General features: G+C 40.9%; 1 protein-coding gene across 2 annotated transcripts; it reads left to right on the top strand.

The window, feature by feature from the left end:
• The first annotated feature begins 899 nt into the window (after positions 1 to 899).
• On the top strand, positions 900 to 18,943 carry pdss1 (prenyl (decaprenyl) diphosphate synthase, subunit 1). Of its 2 annotated transcripts, none has more exons than XM_034166540.1 (11): positions 900 to 1,080; positions 6,658 to 6,716; positions 7,115 to 7,247; positions 13,649 to 13,779; positions 13,905 to 14,046; positions 14,150 to 14,261; positions 16,060 to 16,169; positions 16,253 to 16,333; positions 16,474 to 16,587; positions 16,670 to 16,750; positions 18,486 to 18,943. In XM_034166540.1, the coding sequence occupies exons 1-11, from the start codon at positions 925 to 927 to the stop codon at positions 18,624 to 18,626; spliced, it is 1,260 nt and encodes a 419-aa protein (XP_034022431.1). In that variant the 5' UTR covers positions 900 to 924; the 3' UTR covers positions 18,627 to 18,943. The 2 variants fall into 2 exon arrangements, with proteins under 2 accessions (XP_034022431.1, XP_034022437.1); XM_034166546.1 differs by having other exon boundaries at positions 7,157 to 7,247; positions 18,486 to 18,626.

An 18,943-nucleotide genomic window follows, 5' to 3' on the forward strand; every position in this document is an offset into this window, starting at 1 on the left:
CTGCCGTCTATGATCAACCAGCACGATATTCTCCATCTTTATGTCTGAGTGGATAAGATCAATGTTGTCAAGCTGTTGCAGTGCAGTAGCCAACTGCTGAATGATAAATCTAATGTCCTGCAGAGGGAGAGGTTGGTGTTTTCTCAGTTCCATGAAGTCCTGAAGACTCATATCCAAAGCTCAAACTCCAGACATATGTGATTTCTGTCAATGAAGAAATCATTCCACTGCACAATATTTGAAGTGTTTGGATCCAGTTTCTTCAGTTTCTTCAGGTTTGCCACTTCTATCATTGCTGCAAAGGCGTCATCTTTATTGACAAGCACTTTCACAGCAACAACCTTCTTCGTGTCCATCCTCATGCACTTGGATACGTTCCCAAAGGTTCCCTGCCCAAGGGACGACAGCACCAAATAGCTGGTGGAGCTGCTGTGGAGCCAGGCTTGTTGGGGTACTGTGACATTCTGGTGAGAATGAGGAACGTGCTTGAAATCCATTGTGCTCAAAATGATGAGAAATACAACCTAACAAATAATCTGCTCAAACTTTGAAAATATCACAGAACTCTTCACACTGGCTTCACTCTACAACTGTGTTTACTCTGGAGATACAGGAAGGTTTGCCCTTACAATGTGGCACAAAGTGGCTTTGTGATGGAGAATGATAAAGGGAGGGGGCAATGTGTCATAAAGCTGGCTTTAACCCATCAATCTAAATAATAAAGATGACGTCATAAAGGCGTTGAGGCTGCTTTGACCGTTAATCCTACAGGCTTTAGGACCTCAGGCGTCAGCCAGACGCCCCAACCCCTCCCAACGCGTTGTGACGTCATACGCTTCGCTTCGGAAGCGGCAAGGGGGCGGAGATAGCTACGTCACACTCGGCTGTTTCCGATTACTTCCTGTTCGGTGCGGGCGGAGCAACATGGCGGCTCCGTGGTGGCGGCAGTGCCGAATTTGGACAACAAACTCTTCGAATTTTACTTTACATGAAACTGTGAGATATTTCAGCAGCGGGCTGGTTTCTACCTCCGTGTCTTCTCCTCGCCGTGCCTCCGTGAGTTCCACACCGGGCAGCGCGGTGAGTTTCCGCTTCGCCGAGTTCAGACTCTGGAAGGTCACACACACCGGACGAAACTTAAACATTAAAACTCAGAATTACTGCAAGATTTCACTTTACATGAAGCTGGAGCTGCTGCAAGAGATTGTCAGTGTCCCCAAATGAATGGAGCCGTAATTCACGGATGATGTTGGTTCATTCAGAGTATTTGCAGAAAGGTCAAACCAGGGTCAGTAGATTTAATGCTGATGACCTTTATCATCATCAGAAAGAGTTCCTGCTGTGTGGATATCAGTCATTCTTCACTTTCTGACTCAGCTTCGAGTTATTTATTCCATTAAGGACCTTCTGGGTTCTAAAACTGTATAAGGGAGGGTTCGTTTCTCCTCCCAACCAGCTTCTTTACACAGTAACTCAAAAACAATAAAAGCTCTTATTTTGTAATTCACCTGGTTAAAAGAGCATGCAGTGATGATAGAATGATTCAACATCTGTTAACTTCGATGTACCACATCTGTCAAAAAAACACATTGTTTTGCTTATGTGATATATCAAGCCGGTCTACACATTGGCGAATTTTGACAGATTCCACTTCGCGACGGGGTAGCTGCTGGAAGATGCAAACAGGAGCGCAACAGCGGCATGACGATGTCATACCAGCGTTATGACGAAAACCAGATATGACCCAAAACTTGATATTTGTAATCTCAATAAAGTGCTGCTGGATGACATGCTGTGCACGATGGGTGTCTTCGAGGCACTATGTGGGTTCAACAGCGACTGAAGGACTGGTGGGGAAGTGTGGGGGGACACATGCCTTGACCAGTTGGAACAGCTGCTTGCCATAACACACGTGTGGAGGCAGTGATGGCCTTCCCAGGGAGAGTAGCAGTTGTCTCTCTGGCAGTACTGCAAAAGTGGGTACAAATATCTATCAAAGGTATTGAGAATCGATTTGACATCCACTCAATAAGCATCCCACCTGCGAGAACTCTCTGTCCCCTGTGCATGTGCTGTGACTGAGCCAGCTGAAGGCCGGGTGTGAGGACACTTGTCCACCAGAAATATCCCCTAAACCTTATAGGGGACAGAAATAATCTCTCCCAATAGCAAACCATGGGGAGGTGCTCTCTGCCCCACATGTGTCTGCAGAAGGATAGACTTGGCCAGATGTCAATCAATCAATCAATCAATTTTTTTATATAGCGCCAAATCACAACAAACAGTTGCCCCAAGGCGCTTTATATTGTAAGGCAAGGCCATACAATAATTATGTAAAACCCCAACGGTCAAAACGACCCCCTGTGAGCAAGCACTTGGCTACAGTGGGAAGGAAAAACTCCCTTTTAACAGGAAGAAACCTCCAGCAGAACCAGGCTCAGGGAGGGGCAGTCTTCTGCTGGGACTGGTTGGGGCTGAGGGAGAGAACCAAGAAAAAGACATGCTGTGGAGGGGAGCAGAGATCGATCACTAATGATTAAATGCAGAGTGGTGCATACAGAGCAAAAAGAGAAAGAAACAGTGCATCATGGGAACCCCCCAGCAGTCTACGTCTATAGCAGCATAACTAAGGGATGGTTCAGGGTCACCTGATCCAGCCCTAACTATAAGCTTTAGCAAAAAGGAAAGTTTTAAGCCTAATCTTAAAAGTAGAGAGGGTGTCTGTCTCCCTGATCTGAATTGGGAGCTGGTTCCACAGGAGAGGAGCCTGAAAGCTGAAGGCTCTGCCTCCCATTCTACTCTTACAAACCCTAGGAACTACAAGTAAGCCTGCAGTCTGAGAGCGAAGCGCTCTATTGGGGTGATATGGTACTACGAGGTCCTTAAGATAAGATGGGACCTGATTATTCAAAACCTTATAAGTAAGAAGAAGAATTTTAAATTCTATTCTAGAATTAACAGGAAGCCAATGAAGAGAGGCCAATATGGGTGAGATATGCTCTCTCCTTCTAGTCCCCGTCAGTACTCTAGCTGCAGCATTTTGAATTAACTGAAGGCTTTTTAGGGAACTTTTAGGACAACCTGATAATAATGAATTACAATAGTCCAGCCTAGAGGAAATAAATGCATGAATTAGTTTTTCAGCATCACTCTGAGACAAGACCTTTCTGATTTTAGAGATATTGCGTAAATGCAAAAAAGCAGTCCTACATATTTGTTTAATATGCGCTTTGAATGACATATCCTGATCAAAAATGACTCCAAGATTTCTCACAGTATTACTAGAGGTCAGGGTAATGCCATCCAGAGTAAGGATCTGGTTAGACACCATGTTTCTAAGATTTGTGGGGCCAAGTACAATAACTTCAGTTTTATCTGAGTTTAAAAGCAGGAAATTAGAGGTCATCCATGTCTTTATGTCTGTAAGACAATCCTGCAGTTTAGCTAATTGGTGTGTGTCCTCTGGCTTCATGGATAGATAAAGCTGGGTATCATCTGCGTAACAATGAAAATTTAAGCAATACCGTCTAATAATACTGCCTAAGGGAAGCATGTATAAAGTAAATAAAATTGGTCCTAGCACAGAACCTTGTGGAACTCCATAATTAACTTTAGTCTGTGAAGAAGATTCCCCATTTACATGAACAAATTGTAATCTATTAGACAAATACGATTCAAACCACCGCAGCGCAGTGCCTTTAATACCTATGGCATGCTCTAATCTCTGTAATAAAATTTTATGGTCAACAGTATCAAAAGCAGCACTGAGGTCTAACAGAACAAGCACAGAGATGAGTCCACTGTCCGAGGCCATAAGAAGATCATTTGTAACCTTCACTAACTGAAACTCTTCAAATAGACCATTCCTCTGCAGATGATCAGTTAGCTGTTTTACAACTACCCTTTCAAGAATTTTTGAGAGAAAAGGAAGGTTGGAGATTGGCCTATAATTAGCTAAGATAGCTGGGTCAAGTGATGGCTTTTTAAGTAATGGTTTAATTACTGCCACCTTAAAAGCCTGTGGTACATAGCCAACTAACAAAGATAGATTGATCATATTTAAGATCGAAGCATTAAATAATGGTAGGGCTTCCTTGAGCAGCCTGGTAGGAATGGGGTCTAATAAACATGTTGATGGTTTGGATGAAGTAACTAATGAGAATAACTCAGACAGAACAATCGGAGAGAAAGAGTCTAACCAAATACCGGCATCACTGAAAGCAGCCAAAGATAACGATACGTCTTTGGGATGGTTATGAGTAATTTTTTCTCTAATAGTTAAAATTTTGTTAGCAAAGAAAGTCATGAAGTCATTACTAGTTAAAGTTAATGGAATACTCAGCTCAATAGAGCTCTGACTCTTTGTCAGCCTGGCTACAGTGCTGAAAAGAAACCTGGGGTTGTTCTTATTTTCTTCAATTAGTGATGAGTAGAAAGATGTCCTAGCTTTACGGAGGGCTTTTTTATAGAGCAACAGACTCTTTTTCCAGGCTAAGTGAAGATCTTCTAAATTAGTGAGACGCCATTTCCTCTCCAACTTACGGGTTATCTGCTTTAAGCTACGAGTTTGTGAGTTATACCACGGAGTCAGACACTTCTGATTTAAAGCTCTCTTTTTCAGAGGAGCTACAGCATCCAAAGTTGTCTTCAATGAGGATGTAAAACTATTGACGAGATACTCTATCTCCCTTACAGAGTTTAGGTAGCTACTCTGCACTGTGTTGGTATATGGCATTAGAGAACATAAAGAAGGAATCATATCCTTAAACCTAGTTACAGCGCTTTCTGAAAGACTTCTAGTGTAATGAAACTTATTCCCCACTGCTGGGTAGTCCATCAGAGTAAATGTAAATGTTATTAAGAAATGATCAGACAGAAGGGAGTTTTCAGGGAATACTGTTAAGTCTTCTATTTCCATACCATAAGTCAGAACAAGATCTAAGATATGATTAAAGTGGTGGGTGGACTCATTTACTTTTTGAGCAAAGCCAATAGAGTCTAATAATAGATTAAATGCAGTGTTGAGGCTGTCATTCTCAGCATCTGTGTGGATGTTAAAATCGCCCACTATAATTATCTTATCTGAGCTAAGCACTAAGTCAGACAAAAGGTCTGAAAATTCACAGAGAAACTCACAGTAACGACCAGGTGGACGATAGATAATAACAAATAAAACTGGTTTTTGGGACTTCCAATTTGGATGGACAAGACTAAGAGACAAGCTTTCAAATGAATTAAAGCTCTGTCTGGGTTTTGGATTAATTAATAAGCTGGAATGGAAGATTGCTGCTAATCCTCCACCCCGGCCCGTGCTACGAGCATTCTGACAGTTAGTGTGACTCGGGGGTCCAATGAAAATGTTCCCTGAATGTGCCGTCTGTCATCCTGCACCATTTGGGGCATTATTCCTATTTTCTCAAATGTCTGTTTCCCGATGCTCTGTGCACTGTTGTCAGTACCTGAAAATGGTAACTCTCTGTGTTGATGGGCCATAGGTCACCACACGGGACGTGTCATCAGTGACATCAATATAGACAGCTCTATCTCACCTGTCAGATGTGGCATCCACATTTGTTAACCGGGTGACCAGACCTGCAAATAAACCATGCCTTCTTGACTAGATCTATGACTGACCCACACCTACCTTGTTAGGGTTACTGTTTCATCAAAATAGTGCCGAACCTGGTAACATGGTCACCTCACATGTGCGCCAGCTAACAATTTATGGTAGGAATTGCAGGGGGAACATGATACCCAGTACATGAGCAAATATGTGATGAAGTACACGACAAAACGGGAAAGTAAACCAAATTTAAATCATAGATAGAACATATGGCTCAGGATGGCGCCAAAAGTTTTTATCTGTACTGCATCATGTTACTCCTTTTGAGTTCAGTCAAGGCTCAACACAGTTCTTGGGTTTTAACAGACATTTATTTTGGCCAACATGTCTTCACATGCCCCAGTAATGCGGTCAGAACTCATTGGCCGCATTTACTCAGAAGGAATAAATGTGACTTCACACAGCTTCCTCTCAACACAAGACACCCCTTCGCCTCGTTTGGCTCCTAATGTGCACCAATTAACTGTATCCCCTGAACGTGTGGAGCAAAACATAAGTTCCCTTTCTTCTTGAAGTGTTTTTAACCAAAATTAATGAACTATATTTACATGAATTTACTTGAAATGATGACTTATGTATTCTTGAACATTTTAAATGAAACAATACTATGTATTTATTGTCTTTTTTACATGAGTAGTATATTAAAATAATGAATTAAATATATGACAGTTGCCTTTCACGGCAGCTACACTGCAAATTAGTGAAGGTTAAAACTCGAAACACTGTTTAGCAACATTTAGGAACCTTTCCCACACCCATGTGTTGGTACACTGTTCTGGAGACCGTATCAAAAGAAGGTGCTATTATGAATTTCATATGTAAACGCTACATTCGGCAGATTCTGTACGTGAACTAGCACATATGTTGCTTGTTACAAAGTGCTAGTTGGATGTCATCCACATGGGACATTTGGTGGAAATCGCCCAGAAGACGTGAGGGGGGGAGCAAACAGACAAATGTTGTTCAAATTGTATTATGACATATGGTTCCCCCTCTGCACTTGCCCTTAAGCGTTTTGTCCTTTGACCTTTCAGGTGCAGTTGACATTTCATCTTGCGGACCCAAACTCAATCTTTAACTCGTATCTCTCCAGGTGAGCTGTGTTGTGACACAAAACCTTTGTACAGTGACAAAAGTCTTTACTGCATTTTTGTGTGCTGTTAGAATGGTCAGTTTAATGCCGTAGGAGGGCTGGAAACACTGTCATCAATAAATCTTTGGTGGCAAGATCACTTTGAATGAATTAATGAAATCTTTATTTATTTATTTTGTTTGATGATCAGTGTTTTTTGGTTAAATGTGACAATGCTACTGTGTTAACTTTAAGGATACAAAACAAAAGATTTTCTCTCACTTGCAGTCTGTCGACAATAAATAAAACTTCAATAAAATACAAAGTTTATAATTATTAATGTCAGTGTATTGTGTTATTTATTTTTTTGAGATGACTGCGTATGTTACCTTTGTGTTTCTCTCCCCCACCCCCACCAGACACAAATCATGGTTTCTGTATTCCACCCCACAACCCTGCAGTTATAGGTTGTTGCACAGTGATGCAAAGCTGAAGGACCCTTTCAAGTTAGCGCAGAAAGACTTAGCAAATTTGTATGACGACATCAAAAAGGTAACCATGTTTTTATTGACTGTACTACATGTGTATTTGAATTTTGAGTGAGTTTTAGTGACATTGGGCCTCATGTATCAACGTGCGTATGGCGATATTTGAGTGTATATGGGGTATACGCCAAAACGGCTGCGCTACTTGGCATTTATCAATGTGGTCATTGGCGTACGCTGCACTGAAAATATACACCAAGTCGAGAGGTGGCGTAAATTATACACCAAAATGAACCAGCACTGGAATCCACATAAAAATGAAAATGATTAACATGATAAACAGTTTCATTATACAGATCAATGCATATGTTAGATAAATAACCCTTTCCTGATTATACTACATAATAATTAATACAAATCCCGCTTTTGCGGGATTGTTCGTCTCGAGCACGATCCGTGACCACAGCGCTGACTGCAAAGTGCTGCTCGCCTTTTTCTCCAGAGCCTGGAGCCAGAGCAGCGCTGAGCTTAACTTTATGTGGTGTGATCATTTTAGACAATGAAATTGATAATTACAACTGTAGTGTTGTCATTCCCTTCGCCCGTGCTGCAATCAGGTTTTGTCTTCTCCATTCATTTGGTACAATAAAATAAAGAAATACATTTTAAAAATAAAGAAATCTGAAAAATTAGGCGTGTCTTATTAATTGAGCGAGCAAATATCCACATGTCAAGAATTATTGACATGTGAAAAGAGAATACAGTGGTCCCTCGCGGTTCACCTTTCACAACCTCGCCTTTTCGCAGATTTCTTTAGTCCAATTTTGCATGCTTTTTTTTACAGTGCATTGTGGTCTGCGTGTCTGTTTATAAGAATCTTCTCGCCCAGAAGAAAAAAGAGCACCAACAACTACTCTTAACTGTGTTTGTCACTCGGAAAAAGACACCTGCAGCGAGGTGTGAGTGGAAAAAGGCGCGACAGTGGTGCAGCGTCAGGACGAAGAGGCGCGGTCAGAGGAACTGTGAAATACTGGTCAGTCACTATTAATAATTTCTTATGTGTCCAACCTCGTAGGTTGATTGTTAAAATTAAATTTGTTAGTTCTAAAAGCCATCATAATTATTTATACAACCCCTGGCATAAATTATGGAATCACCGGCCTCGGAGGATGTTCATTCAGTTGTTTAATTTTGTAGAAAAAAAGCAGATCACAGACATGACACAAAACTAAAGTCATTTCAAATGGCAACTTTCTGGCTTTAAGAAACACTATAAGAAATCAGGAAAAAAAAAATTGTGACAGTCAGTAACGGTTACTTTTTTAGACCAAGCAGAGGGAAAAAAATATGGAATCACTCAATTCTGAGGAAAAAATTATGGAATCACCCTGTAAAGTTTCATCCCCAAAACTAACACCTGCATCAAATCAGATCTGCTTGTTAGTCTGCATCTAAAAAGGAGTGATCACACCTTGGAGAGCTGTTGCACCAAGTGGACTGACATGAATCATGGCTCCAACACGAGAGATGTCAATTGAAACAAAGGAGAGGATTATCAAACTCTTAAAAGAGAGTAAATCATCACGCAGTGTTGCAAAAGATGTGGGTTGTTCACAGTCAGCTGTGTCTAAACTCTGGACCAAATACAAACAACATGGGAAGGTTGTTAAAGGCAAACATACTGGTAGACCAAGGAAGACATCAAAGCGTCAAGACAGAAAACTTAAAGCAATATGTCTCAAAAATCGAAAAATGCACAACATAACAAATGAGGAACAAATGGGAGGAAACTGGAGTCAACGTCTGTGATCGAACTGTAAGAAACCGCCTAAAGGAAATGGGATTTACATACAGAAAAGCTAAACGAAAGCCATCATTAACACCTAAACAGAAAAAACAAGGTTACAATGGGCTAAGGAAAAGCAATCGTGGACTGTGGATGACTGGATAAAAGTCATTAAGTGATGAATCTCGAATCTGCATTGGGCAAGGTGATGATGCTGGAACTTTTGTTTGGTGCCGTTCCAATGAGATTTATAAAGATGACTGCCTGAAGAGAACATGTAAATTTCCACAGTCATTGATGATATGGGGCTGCATGTCAGGTAAAGGCACTGGGGAGATGGCTGTCATTACATCATCAATAAATGCACAAGTTTACGTTGATATTTTGGACACTTTTCTTATCCCATCAATTGAAAGGATGTTTGGGGATGATGAAATCATTTTTCAAGATAATAACGCATCTTGCCATAGAGCAAAAACTGTGAAAACATTCCTTGCAAAAAGACACATAGGGTCAATGTCATGGCCTGCAAATAGTCCGGATCTTATTCCAATTGAAAATCTTGGTGGAAGTTGAAGAAAATGGTCCATGACAAGGCTCCAACCTGCAAAGCTGATCTGGCAACAGCAATCAGAGAAAGTTGGAGCCAGATTGATGAAGAGTGCTGTTTTTCACTCATTAAGTCCATGCCTCAGAGACTGCAAGCTGTTATAAAAGCCGGAGGTGGTGCAACAAAATACTAGTGATGTGTTGGAACGTTCTTTTGTTTTTCATGATTCCATATTTTTTTCCCCTCTGCTTGGTCTAAAAAAGCAACCATTACTGACTGCCACAATTTTTTTTTCCTGATTTCTTATAGTGTCTCTTAAAGCCAGAATAGAATAGAATAGAATAATTCTTTATTGTCCACCGATGTGGAAAATTGTCTTCGGCTCACCAGCACAAAAAAGACAAAAAAAAAACAAACAGTCATAAAACATTCATACAAACACACAAATAAAACAAAAATAAGATACATAAAATACATGGAAGTAAAAGAAGAAATACACTCAACAAAAATATAAACGCAACACTTTTGGTTTTGCTCCCATTTTGTATGAGATGAACTCAAAGATCTAAAACTTTTTCCACATACACAATATCACCATTTCCCTCAAATATTGTTCACAAACCAGTCTAAATCTGTGATAGTGAGCACTTCTCCTTTGCTGAGATAATCCATCCCACCTCACAGGTGTGCCATATCAAGATGCTGATTAGACACCATGATTAGTGCACAGGTGTGCCTTAGACTGTCCACAATAAAAGGCCACTCTGTTTTATTTGTTTTATTGGGGGGGGGATACCAGTCAGTATCTGGTGTGACCACCATTTGCCTCATGCAGTGCAACACATCTCCTTTGCATAGAGTTGATCAGGTTGTCAATTGTGTCCTGTGGAATGTTGGTCCACTCCTCTTCAATGGCTGCGAAGTTGCTGGATATTGGCAGGAACTGGTACACACTGTCGTATACGCCGGTCCAGAGCATCCCAAACATGCTCAATGGGTGACATGTCCGGTGAGTATGCCGGCCATGCAAGAACTGGGACATTTTCAGCTTCCAAGAATTGTGTACAGATCCTTGCAACATGGGGCCGTGCATTATCCTGCTGCAACATGAGGTGATGTTCTTGGATGTATGGCACAACAATGGGCCTCAGGATCTCGTCACGGTATCTCTGTGCATTCAAAATGCCATCAATAAAATGCACCTGTGTTCTTCGTCCATAACAGACGCCTGCCCATACCATAACCCCACCGCCACCATGGGCCACTCGATCCACAACACTGACATCAGAAAACCGCTCACCCACACGACGCCACACACACTGTCTGCCATCTGCCCTGAACAGTGTGAACCGGGATTCATCCGTGAAGAGAGCACCTCTCCAACGTGCCAAATGCCAGCGAATGTGAGCATTTGCCCACTCAAGTCGGTCACGACGACGAACTGGAGTCAGGTCGAGACCCAGATGAGGATGACGAGCATGCAGATGAGCTTCCCTGAGACGGTTTCTGACAGTTTGTGCAGAAATTCTTTGGTTATGCAAACCGATTGTTTCAGCAGCTGTCCGAGTGGCTGGTCTCAGACGATCTTGGAGGTGAACATGCTGGATGTGGAGGTCCTGGGCTGGTGTGGTTACACGTGGTCTGCATTTGTGAGGCTGGTTGGATGTACTGCCAAATTCTCTGAAACGCCTTTGGAGACGGCTTATGGTAGAGAAATGAACATTCAATACAGGAGCAACAGCTCTGGTTGACATTCCTGCTGTCAGCATGCCAATTGCACACTCCCTCAAATCTTGCGACATCTGTGGCATTGTGCTGTGTGATAAAACTGCACCTTTCAGAGTGGCCTTTTATTGTGGGCAGTCTAAGGCACACCTGTGCACTAATCATGGTGTCTAATCAGCATCTTGATATGGCACACCTGTGAGGTGGGATGGATTATCTCAGCAAAGGAGAAGTGCTCACTATCACAGATTTAGACTGGTTTGTGAACAATATTTGAGGGAAATGGTGATATTATGTATGTGGAAAAAGTTTTAGATCTCTGAGTTCATCTCATACAAAATGGGAGCAAAACCAAAAGTGTTGCGTTTATATTTTTGTTGAGTGTAGAATAAGACCTAGTAAGATAAATATAACGTACAGTAAGATCTAATAAAATCAAATAAAACAGAAGTAAAGCAGTTCAGGTTTAATTTGTGGAGTGGTCACTTTTTTGAGTTCATTATGGTGACAGCATTTGGTATAAAAGATTTTTTTGAAAGAACCTTTGGCCAGAGGAGCTCTCGTAGAAAGTTGCCATTTGAAATGACTAGTTTTGTGTCATGTCTGTGATCTGCTTTTTTTTCTACAAAATTAAACAACTGAATGAACATCCTCCGAGGCCGGTGATTCCATAATTTTTGCCAGGGGTTGTAGGAAAACGTTCTATTTTTATTTCTCAAACAAATGTTTGGGCCTGAAAACAGTTTGGTCTTATTTTTCTACTAAGGTTTGAACTTTGAGAGTGTTTACACACGAGAGAAAAGTGAGAAAATGTTCATGATTGATTGAGAAAAGTGTATAAAGTGGTTTTACAGGGTTTTTACAGCTTTAAAACGTCTATAATAATTGTAAAAAAATAATGCTGACTACGTCGCGGAATTCGCTTTTTGTGGACTATTTTTAGAACGTAACTCCCGCGATAAACGAGGGACCACTGTAACACTTTTTTGATTATACTACAAAACAATTAATACGATGGCCGCTTTTGACGCTCTATTGGCACGCGTCGTGATGGAACCCAGGAAGATGGCAAAGAAAAAGAACTTCAATGTCGTAAAATGAGGGTGTGTCTGAAGCGGAGTCTGAATATTTATGGGCGTGTTTATTATAATTACGATTGTTTTCACCTGCTGCATTTATCAAGGTCACGTCAGGTGTATGCCGGAAATGGGCAGGTGTGCACTGCTTGATACATGTCACGGCAACTTTGGTGTACTTCAGATTTACACCGTAAATTTACGCCACAAGTGCGCAACTTTGATGCATGAGGCCCATTCAGTTTTTGTGATTTGGTTATTTATGCACATTTATAGGATTTATTTATTTTAATGGATAGGAAAAAAATTGCAAAATTTTTTTCAAGGATTCTGTTTGATACTGTTAGGTGTAAGTCACACCTTTTTTTTCCTGTATGCGTAACTCACTTTTTAACACTGTTTCCCTGCGGATAGTTTTTAGCAACAGACAGGAACTCTGTGTAGCACATGTGCACACAACAGCATGTGCTGTTACTTAGTAAGTCCCTTTGGCTTCTCCCTTGATTGTCTTCTTGGGGTCACCACAGTAAATCTGAGGTGGATTTGCATGTTGAATTGGCACAAGTTTTACCCCAGATGCCCTTCCTGATGCAACTCCATATTACGTGGAGAATGTGCTGTTACTTAAGGACTTTTTAAATCTAAAAATGGGGAAAGAGGACAAATAAACACGTAATGGACAACAATGGATGTTGTTTGACACAGTTAAAACTAAAGAAATCATCAGATGGGCACGGATGGAGACGTGAACATTAGTGTGTGTGTGTGTGTGTGTGTGTGTGTGTGTGTGTGTGTGTGCCCATGAGGACTTTTAAATTCCAAAAATGAGCAAGATGGACAAATCATGTGATGTACAACATATGTTATTTGATGCAGATACACATGGCTTGCTGTCCCACAGTGCTGGAAACATTACAATAAAAATGCAAGTTTTAATCAGCTCTTTAATTTGGGATTTTTGTGCATTGTTGGAATATACATTTATTATTGGAGTTTATTTTGTTTTGTTCATGGATTCTTGGGAAAGCCCTAATTGTTGTTGTAATTATCATCATTTTTTTATTTATTTATTTTTGAATAAAATTGCACCACAGTATAATCCATAGGATCTCTTAAACTTGCAAACAAAAAAATACAAAAAACCCTTTGGAAAATACAGCAATAGATTATTCCATCTACTACTACACTGCCTCTACATACTTAGTCAGGAGTCATTGATTTGACTCCTGATCAGATGTTGAAGTCTGAAGGACGGAGTAAAAACTGAGATTTCTAGCTGTCGTTATCTCACATTTTACTGCAACTCCCCTTCTGTCTGCCTGCTGTTCCAGGACCTGTTGGGATCCAAAGCAGAGCTGAAGTATTTATGTGATTACTACTTTGATGGGAAGGGGAAGGCCTTCCGGCCGATGATCGTCATCCTGATGGCCCGGGCCATGAACATCCACAGCAACAGAGCCGGGTAAGTCTGCTCGCGTTATTGTTTTACGAACACGGCTAGACCCAGAGTGACCTGTGTGTCAACGCACTGCTCACCGTCTATAAACGATTATATTGTTTTATTACGAATCACGCTGTCCTCTGCAGAGATTTGCTGCCAGGGCAGAAAGCCGTAGCCATGATCTCGGAAATGATTCACACTGCCAGTCTGGTCCACGATGATGTCATCGATGGATCTGATAAGCGAAGGGGAAAGCGCACAATCAATGACGTGTGGGGGGAAAGAAAGGTGTCCAACATTTCCCCAAAACCTCAGTTCTGTTTGTGCTAATTCCTGTCATTTTTCTTATGTCAGGTTTTTTTTTTTTTTTTTTTTGTACCTCTTAATCCAGGCGATCTTAGCCGGAGATTTCATCCTCTCAGCTGCCTCCATGGCTTTGGCGCGCATCGGCAGCAACGCAGTGGTAACCACACTGTGCAGCGCATTAGAGGACCTAGTGAAAGGTACGACACTCAATGTTTGTCAGTGTCAACAGTGGTCTCAAAGTCAGGTTAGTCGAGGGTTACTAACCAGGTTCTGTTTTTACACGGCCTCACTGGATCCACTTAGACAGAGCCTCCCTCTGCCATGCTAACATGCCAGCTATTATTATTTCTGTCAACAGACAGAAGACTGATGTTAAAACTTGGACTTTTTTTTCATTGTGATTATTAGATTTTTATGTCGTAAGTCAAAAAAACATAGCTTTGGATCACCAACAGTTTATTCAACTTTACCAGCGACCAGCTCTTTAAACTTTAGCATTATTCAAACTGTTTGTTGAGGTGTAAACTAAAATGTAGCCGGTTGTTCGAGGTAACACAAGGTGTCACATCAGTCACAAGAACGTTTACTTTGGGGCTGGGGGCAATACGGGCATTTCATGGTCATTGTTTATAGATTCCAGCGCGGACCGGGCTGCCGGGCAACCCGCACCCGACCCCCATGGTTCCCTCTGCAGGTGGTGAACCCACAGGAGGGATGAGTTTAAAAAATTCAAAATTAAATAAAAAAAAAAATTAGCTCTGTATCCCATTTTTGAAATTCACTACCGTTTCTGGAGTGCCCATATATAGTGTATTCCAAATTTGAGCTTTATATCTGCATTTTTAGCTGAGATAATGCCATTTAAAAATGGGAAAAAAGCTCAAAATGCTTTCACAAGTGAAAAATAGGATTGTGGGTACCCTTATTTAAAAAAAAAAAAAAACATCTAAAAACTACTTGGAATTAAGCAGAAATATTTTGCATGGGTTCATCAGACATATGTAGGTACTTGCAAAAAAAAAAAAAAAAAATTCATGACAATCCGAGTCACTGACCTGGCAGGCATCTGATGATTTCACACAGAATGACCCAATTGGAGAGAGAAGTTACCTGATTTCTTTACCGGAAGGAAGAACAGGGATTAAAAATCAATGTATAGGGAATAGAGTATTTCTCTTCATTTTTGCTGAATTTCAGAAGGATTGGCTGTTTCACAAGGATTCTGGGCGATCGCCAAAATTCAGTAACTGCCAGTGTTGAGATGATATACAATTTAAAATGAAGGACAACGAAGAAGACGTGGTAATCCATCATTCCTGAAAATTTCATGGATATATCTTGGATATTAACCCCCTACCACCTGCCTCATTTTGGCTTATCAGTATCTCACAAATAAAAAGTAAGATTTCCCATCAATAGAATATAGTCTTAGAGGTTACGGACGTTTATGAGGGAAAAATATGAAGGAACAAGTCCAATTTGGTCACAAAGTCCCTATTGTTTCATCTAATCTTTAAGGCCAGGAAAACAAGCTCGATTACAGCACAAAAACTCCCATAACTTCCTTAATCCTTAAGATAATCACGTGATGCTGGTGTCATTTTACAGGGGTTTTCATGTTCTTTTTGAATTCACAGTCAGACTTTATATTGGCATGAGATAGAATTTTTATACATGTCCCTATACTTCCATCCAGCAAAGTTCACACCCTATAACATCAGTTTTCACAATACCAGTACCAGATCCTCTGCCACACTGGATTTTATTAATATTTTTAGGTAATTTTAATCTATTGGAAAAAATTTTTTTGTTGACCTCATGGCTCACTTCCAGTACCGCTGTGATCCAGCAGAGGGCTGCGCCTTACACTTTGGGAAACTGCTTTACTGATAACGTGTAAAGTGCACGCGAGGACTTGACAGTGAAGACTTAATGCAGTTCAGACTGGTTCCAGTGCTGATGCTGTTCTGTCATCGCCACTGAATTGACTTCCAGGTGAATTTATGCAGCTGGGTTCCAAGGAGAACGAGAACGAGAGATTCAAGCACTACCTCGAGAAAACCTTCAAGAAGACGGCGAGTCTTATTGCTAACAGCTGTAAAGCAGTATGTACGTTCCATGTCTGCACAGATAAAACCGTTTCTGCACCCAAGGGGTGCTTGTTGTTGACAGTTTTCTTTTGTTTAAGGTTTCCGTCTTGGTTAATTCTGATCCTGAAGCTCATGAAATCGCCTACCAGTATGGAAGAAATGTTGGAATTGCATTTCAGGTAAGTGATGCAGAATGTTGCAGTTAATGTCATTAGACATATAAGATGGTAACTTGTGGGAATGTGGCGGTGTGGAGAACATTGACCAGGAGCTTCCAGCCCGGGGTCACCAGTAGTTTTTTTTTTTCTTTGCCCTGAAGTTGGTGGATGATGTCCTGGACTTCACATCAGGTGTTAATCAGCTGGGGAAACCTGTAGCTGCAGACCTGAAGCTGGGCTTGGCCACGGGACCGGTCCTGTTTGCCTGTCAGCAGGTGAGCTGCTGGTCCATGATGGTTATAAAAAGTTGATTTTAATAATGACTTGTCATTTTGTTTTTTTGTTTTTTAACTCCAGTTTCCAGAATTACATGCAATGATTATGAGGCGTTTCAGCTCAAAGGGAGATGTGGATCGAGCCTGGCAGTATGTCCTCCAGGTACGACTGTAGTCAGTTATGATTTGAAGGTTGCTAAAATCTTCACGGTATCTCTGAAACTAGAGTTCATACCTACTTGGGGTGCAAAAACAAAACAAAAACAGAGATGTTCAGATGTTTTTTAATGTGATTGTGCAAAATGCAAAGTCAAATCTTCAGACAGTGCAATTGTGGAAACTCGTTCAAGCCAGTTTATTGAACATTTGAAATACTAATATTCAGTCTTTCAATTTATTCTTGTGGGTAATAAGGTTATATTAATTAATTCAGTAATAAGCATTAACTCCTCAGTCGGGGGGAGGAGTAGTAACAGGAAGACAGAGGGACGGGAAGGAGAGGAGCAGTTGTAGCAGTAAGACAATATTTATGGTATTTGTACTTACATTTTGCAAACTGTCTCCTACATCTACTTTTGATACTCTGTGTCCCAGAGTCAAAAGAGTGGTTGTGGGATAAGAACATACAGTACCAGTCAAACATTTCTCATCTTTAAGCATCGAGTGTTTCATCATTACCCATGATGCAACGTATCACTACGCAACAGCTTAAGATGGCAAAATTGTAAGACTTCCAGTTTGTTTCTCTCCATCATTCTTATTTTCAACCCTAATATAGTCTTAGAGGTTACGGACGTTTATGAGGAAAAAATATGAAGGAACAAGTCCAATTCGGTCACAAAGTCCCTATTGTTTCATCTAATCTTTAAGGCCAGGAAAACAAGCTCGATTACAGCATGGTGATTCCATAATTTTTGCCAGGGGTTGTATTTCAGCTCTTTCAGGAATATGGACATCCTAAGATTGACAAAAGCTACGGGGCTGTGAGTTTGGCAAACCGAAACCATCGATAACGCTTGTCAACATGATTTTTCTTGCGTGGAGTTTTTCAACGGATTCTGCGTAACTTGGGGGTGCTGAATCTGTATCTGGTGTTAGTTTTTGCTAATCACGTTTTTGAGATATGAAAATATATTTCTCGTATCAAGCATGGAAGCAAAAGCTGCAGTCTTGCACATCTCTTCGGCACCATAAACGATATTACGGCTCTTGTTCACATTTCGCAAACCTGATTTAAAAACTATCCTTTTGAAGCTGCTTTTGTGCAGGATTAGTGGCGTCAAACACGTGAGTGAATGAGCAACTTTTGTGTAATCCATCAATACAGAGCATGTAGATTGCAAAAAAAAAAAAAAAAAGTGATAAAGGAAATCTGAACTCAGATTTTGATTCAACACCCCAAAATTACCCTAAATCAGTTCTCAAAGTCCATGCAAGAAAAAAAAATAAAATTTTGAACAGTAATTTACACTGAAGGAAAAGACAAATAACAGTACATGAACGGCACCACACTTGAACTCTTTCAGTGACTGTGTGTGTGAATACACTGTTATGTAACCATATGTTGCTATATGGGTAATTATAAAATTTGCAAACAATTACAGCTGTGATGTCAAAGAAAAATGTTGAGGGACAAAATGGAAGCACAACTTCAAATTGAAATGTTTTGTAGCAGAGTTTGCGGAAAAAGTGGGTTTTGTCTGTCTTTTGAAAAAGTAAAACCATTTTATTTGAACTTAGTGAAAGATCTTTTATTAAATTTTAAGGTGTCACCATCACCACAGTGACCAAATCTGGCCTGACATATTTTGCATGTATTGATGTAATTGTCCCACGCGGTTTAGTGTCATCATGTGCACGAGAATTCCAACCACTGACCTGTCATTCTTGATGTTTAGAGCGACGGCGTTGAACAGACGAACTTCCTGGCCCAGCGGTACTGTCAAGAAGCCATCAGACACATCAGTATGCTGAGCCCCTCGGCGGAGAGAGACGCCCTCATCCAGCTCACGCAGATGGTGCTCAACAGAGACAAGTGAACCTTCACTGCCAAGATTCACTTCAGGCAGCTACCCACTCCCACACTGCTCAGACCGAGCCACGAACACAAGAGAAGCAACAGCCGTTTGGCCCAGAAGCACCCCTGCTGCATGTTGTTACTGCTGGAGGAATCAATCAAACTGCATGCAGGGGGGTCTGTTTGAACTGATACCTGATTTTTGGCATCTCTCCAGGAATCAGTGTCAATCTAGATTTTTTTTCAAAACTCCAGGAAAGTGGTACCACCTTAGATTGATTGGCGTTGAAGACTCAAACTCGGCTTTCACTGCTTACCGTACTGTAAACATAACAGCCA

Source organism: Thalassophryne amazonica, chromosome 1 (assembly GCF_902500255.1).
Source record: "Thalassophryne amazonica chromosome 1, fThaAma1.1, whole genome shotgun sequence".
NCBI lineage: Eukaryota > Metazoa > Chordata > Actinopteri > Batrachoidiformes > Batrachoididae > Thalassophryne > Thalassophryne amazonica.

What these genes read in the sequence shown, in the direction of transcription:
- pdss1 (XM_034166540.1), top strand. Translation starts at nt 925, where the DNA reads ATGGCGGCTCCGTGGTGGCGGCAGTGCCGAATTTGGACAACAAACTCT. An exon ending in TGTATGACGACATCAAAAAG is followed by an intron (nt 7,248 to 13,648) that starts GTAACCATGTTT and finishes CTGCTGTTCCAG; the next exon opens with GACCTGTTGGGATCCAAAGC. An exon ending in TTGCTAACAGCTGTAAAGCA is followed by an intron (nt 16,170 to 16,252) that starts GTATGTACGTTC and finishes CTTTTGTTTAAG; the next exon opens with GTTTCCGTCTTGGTTAATTC.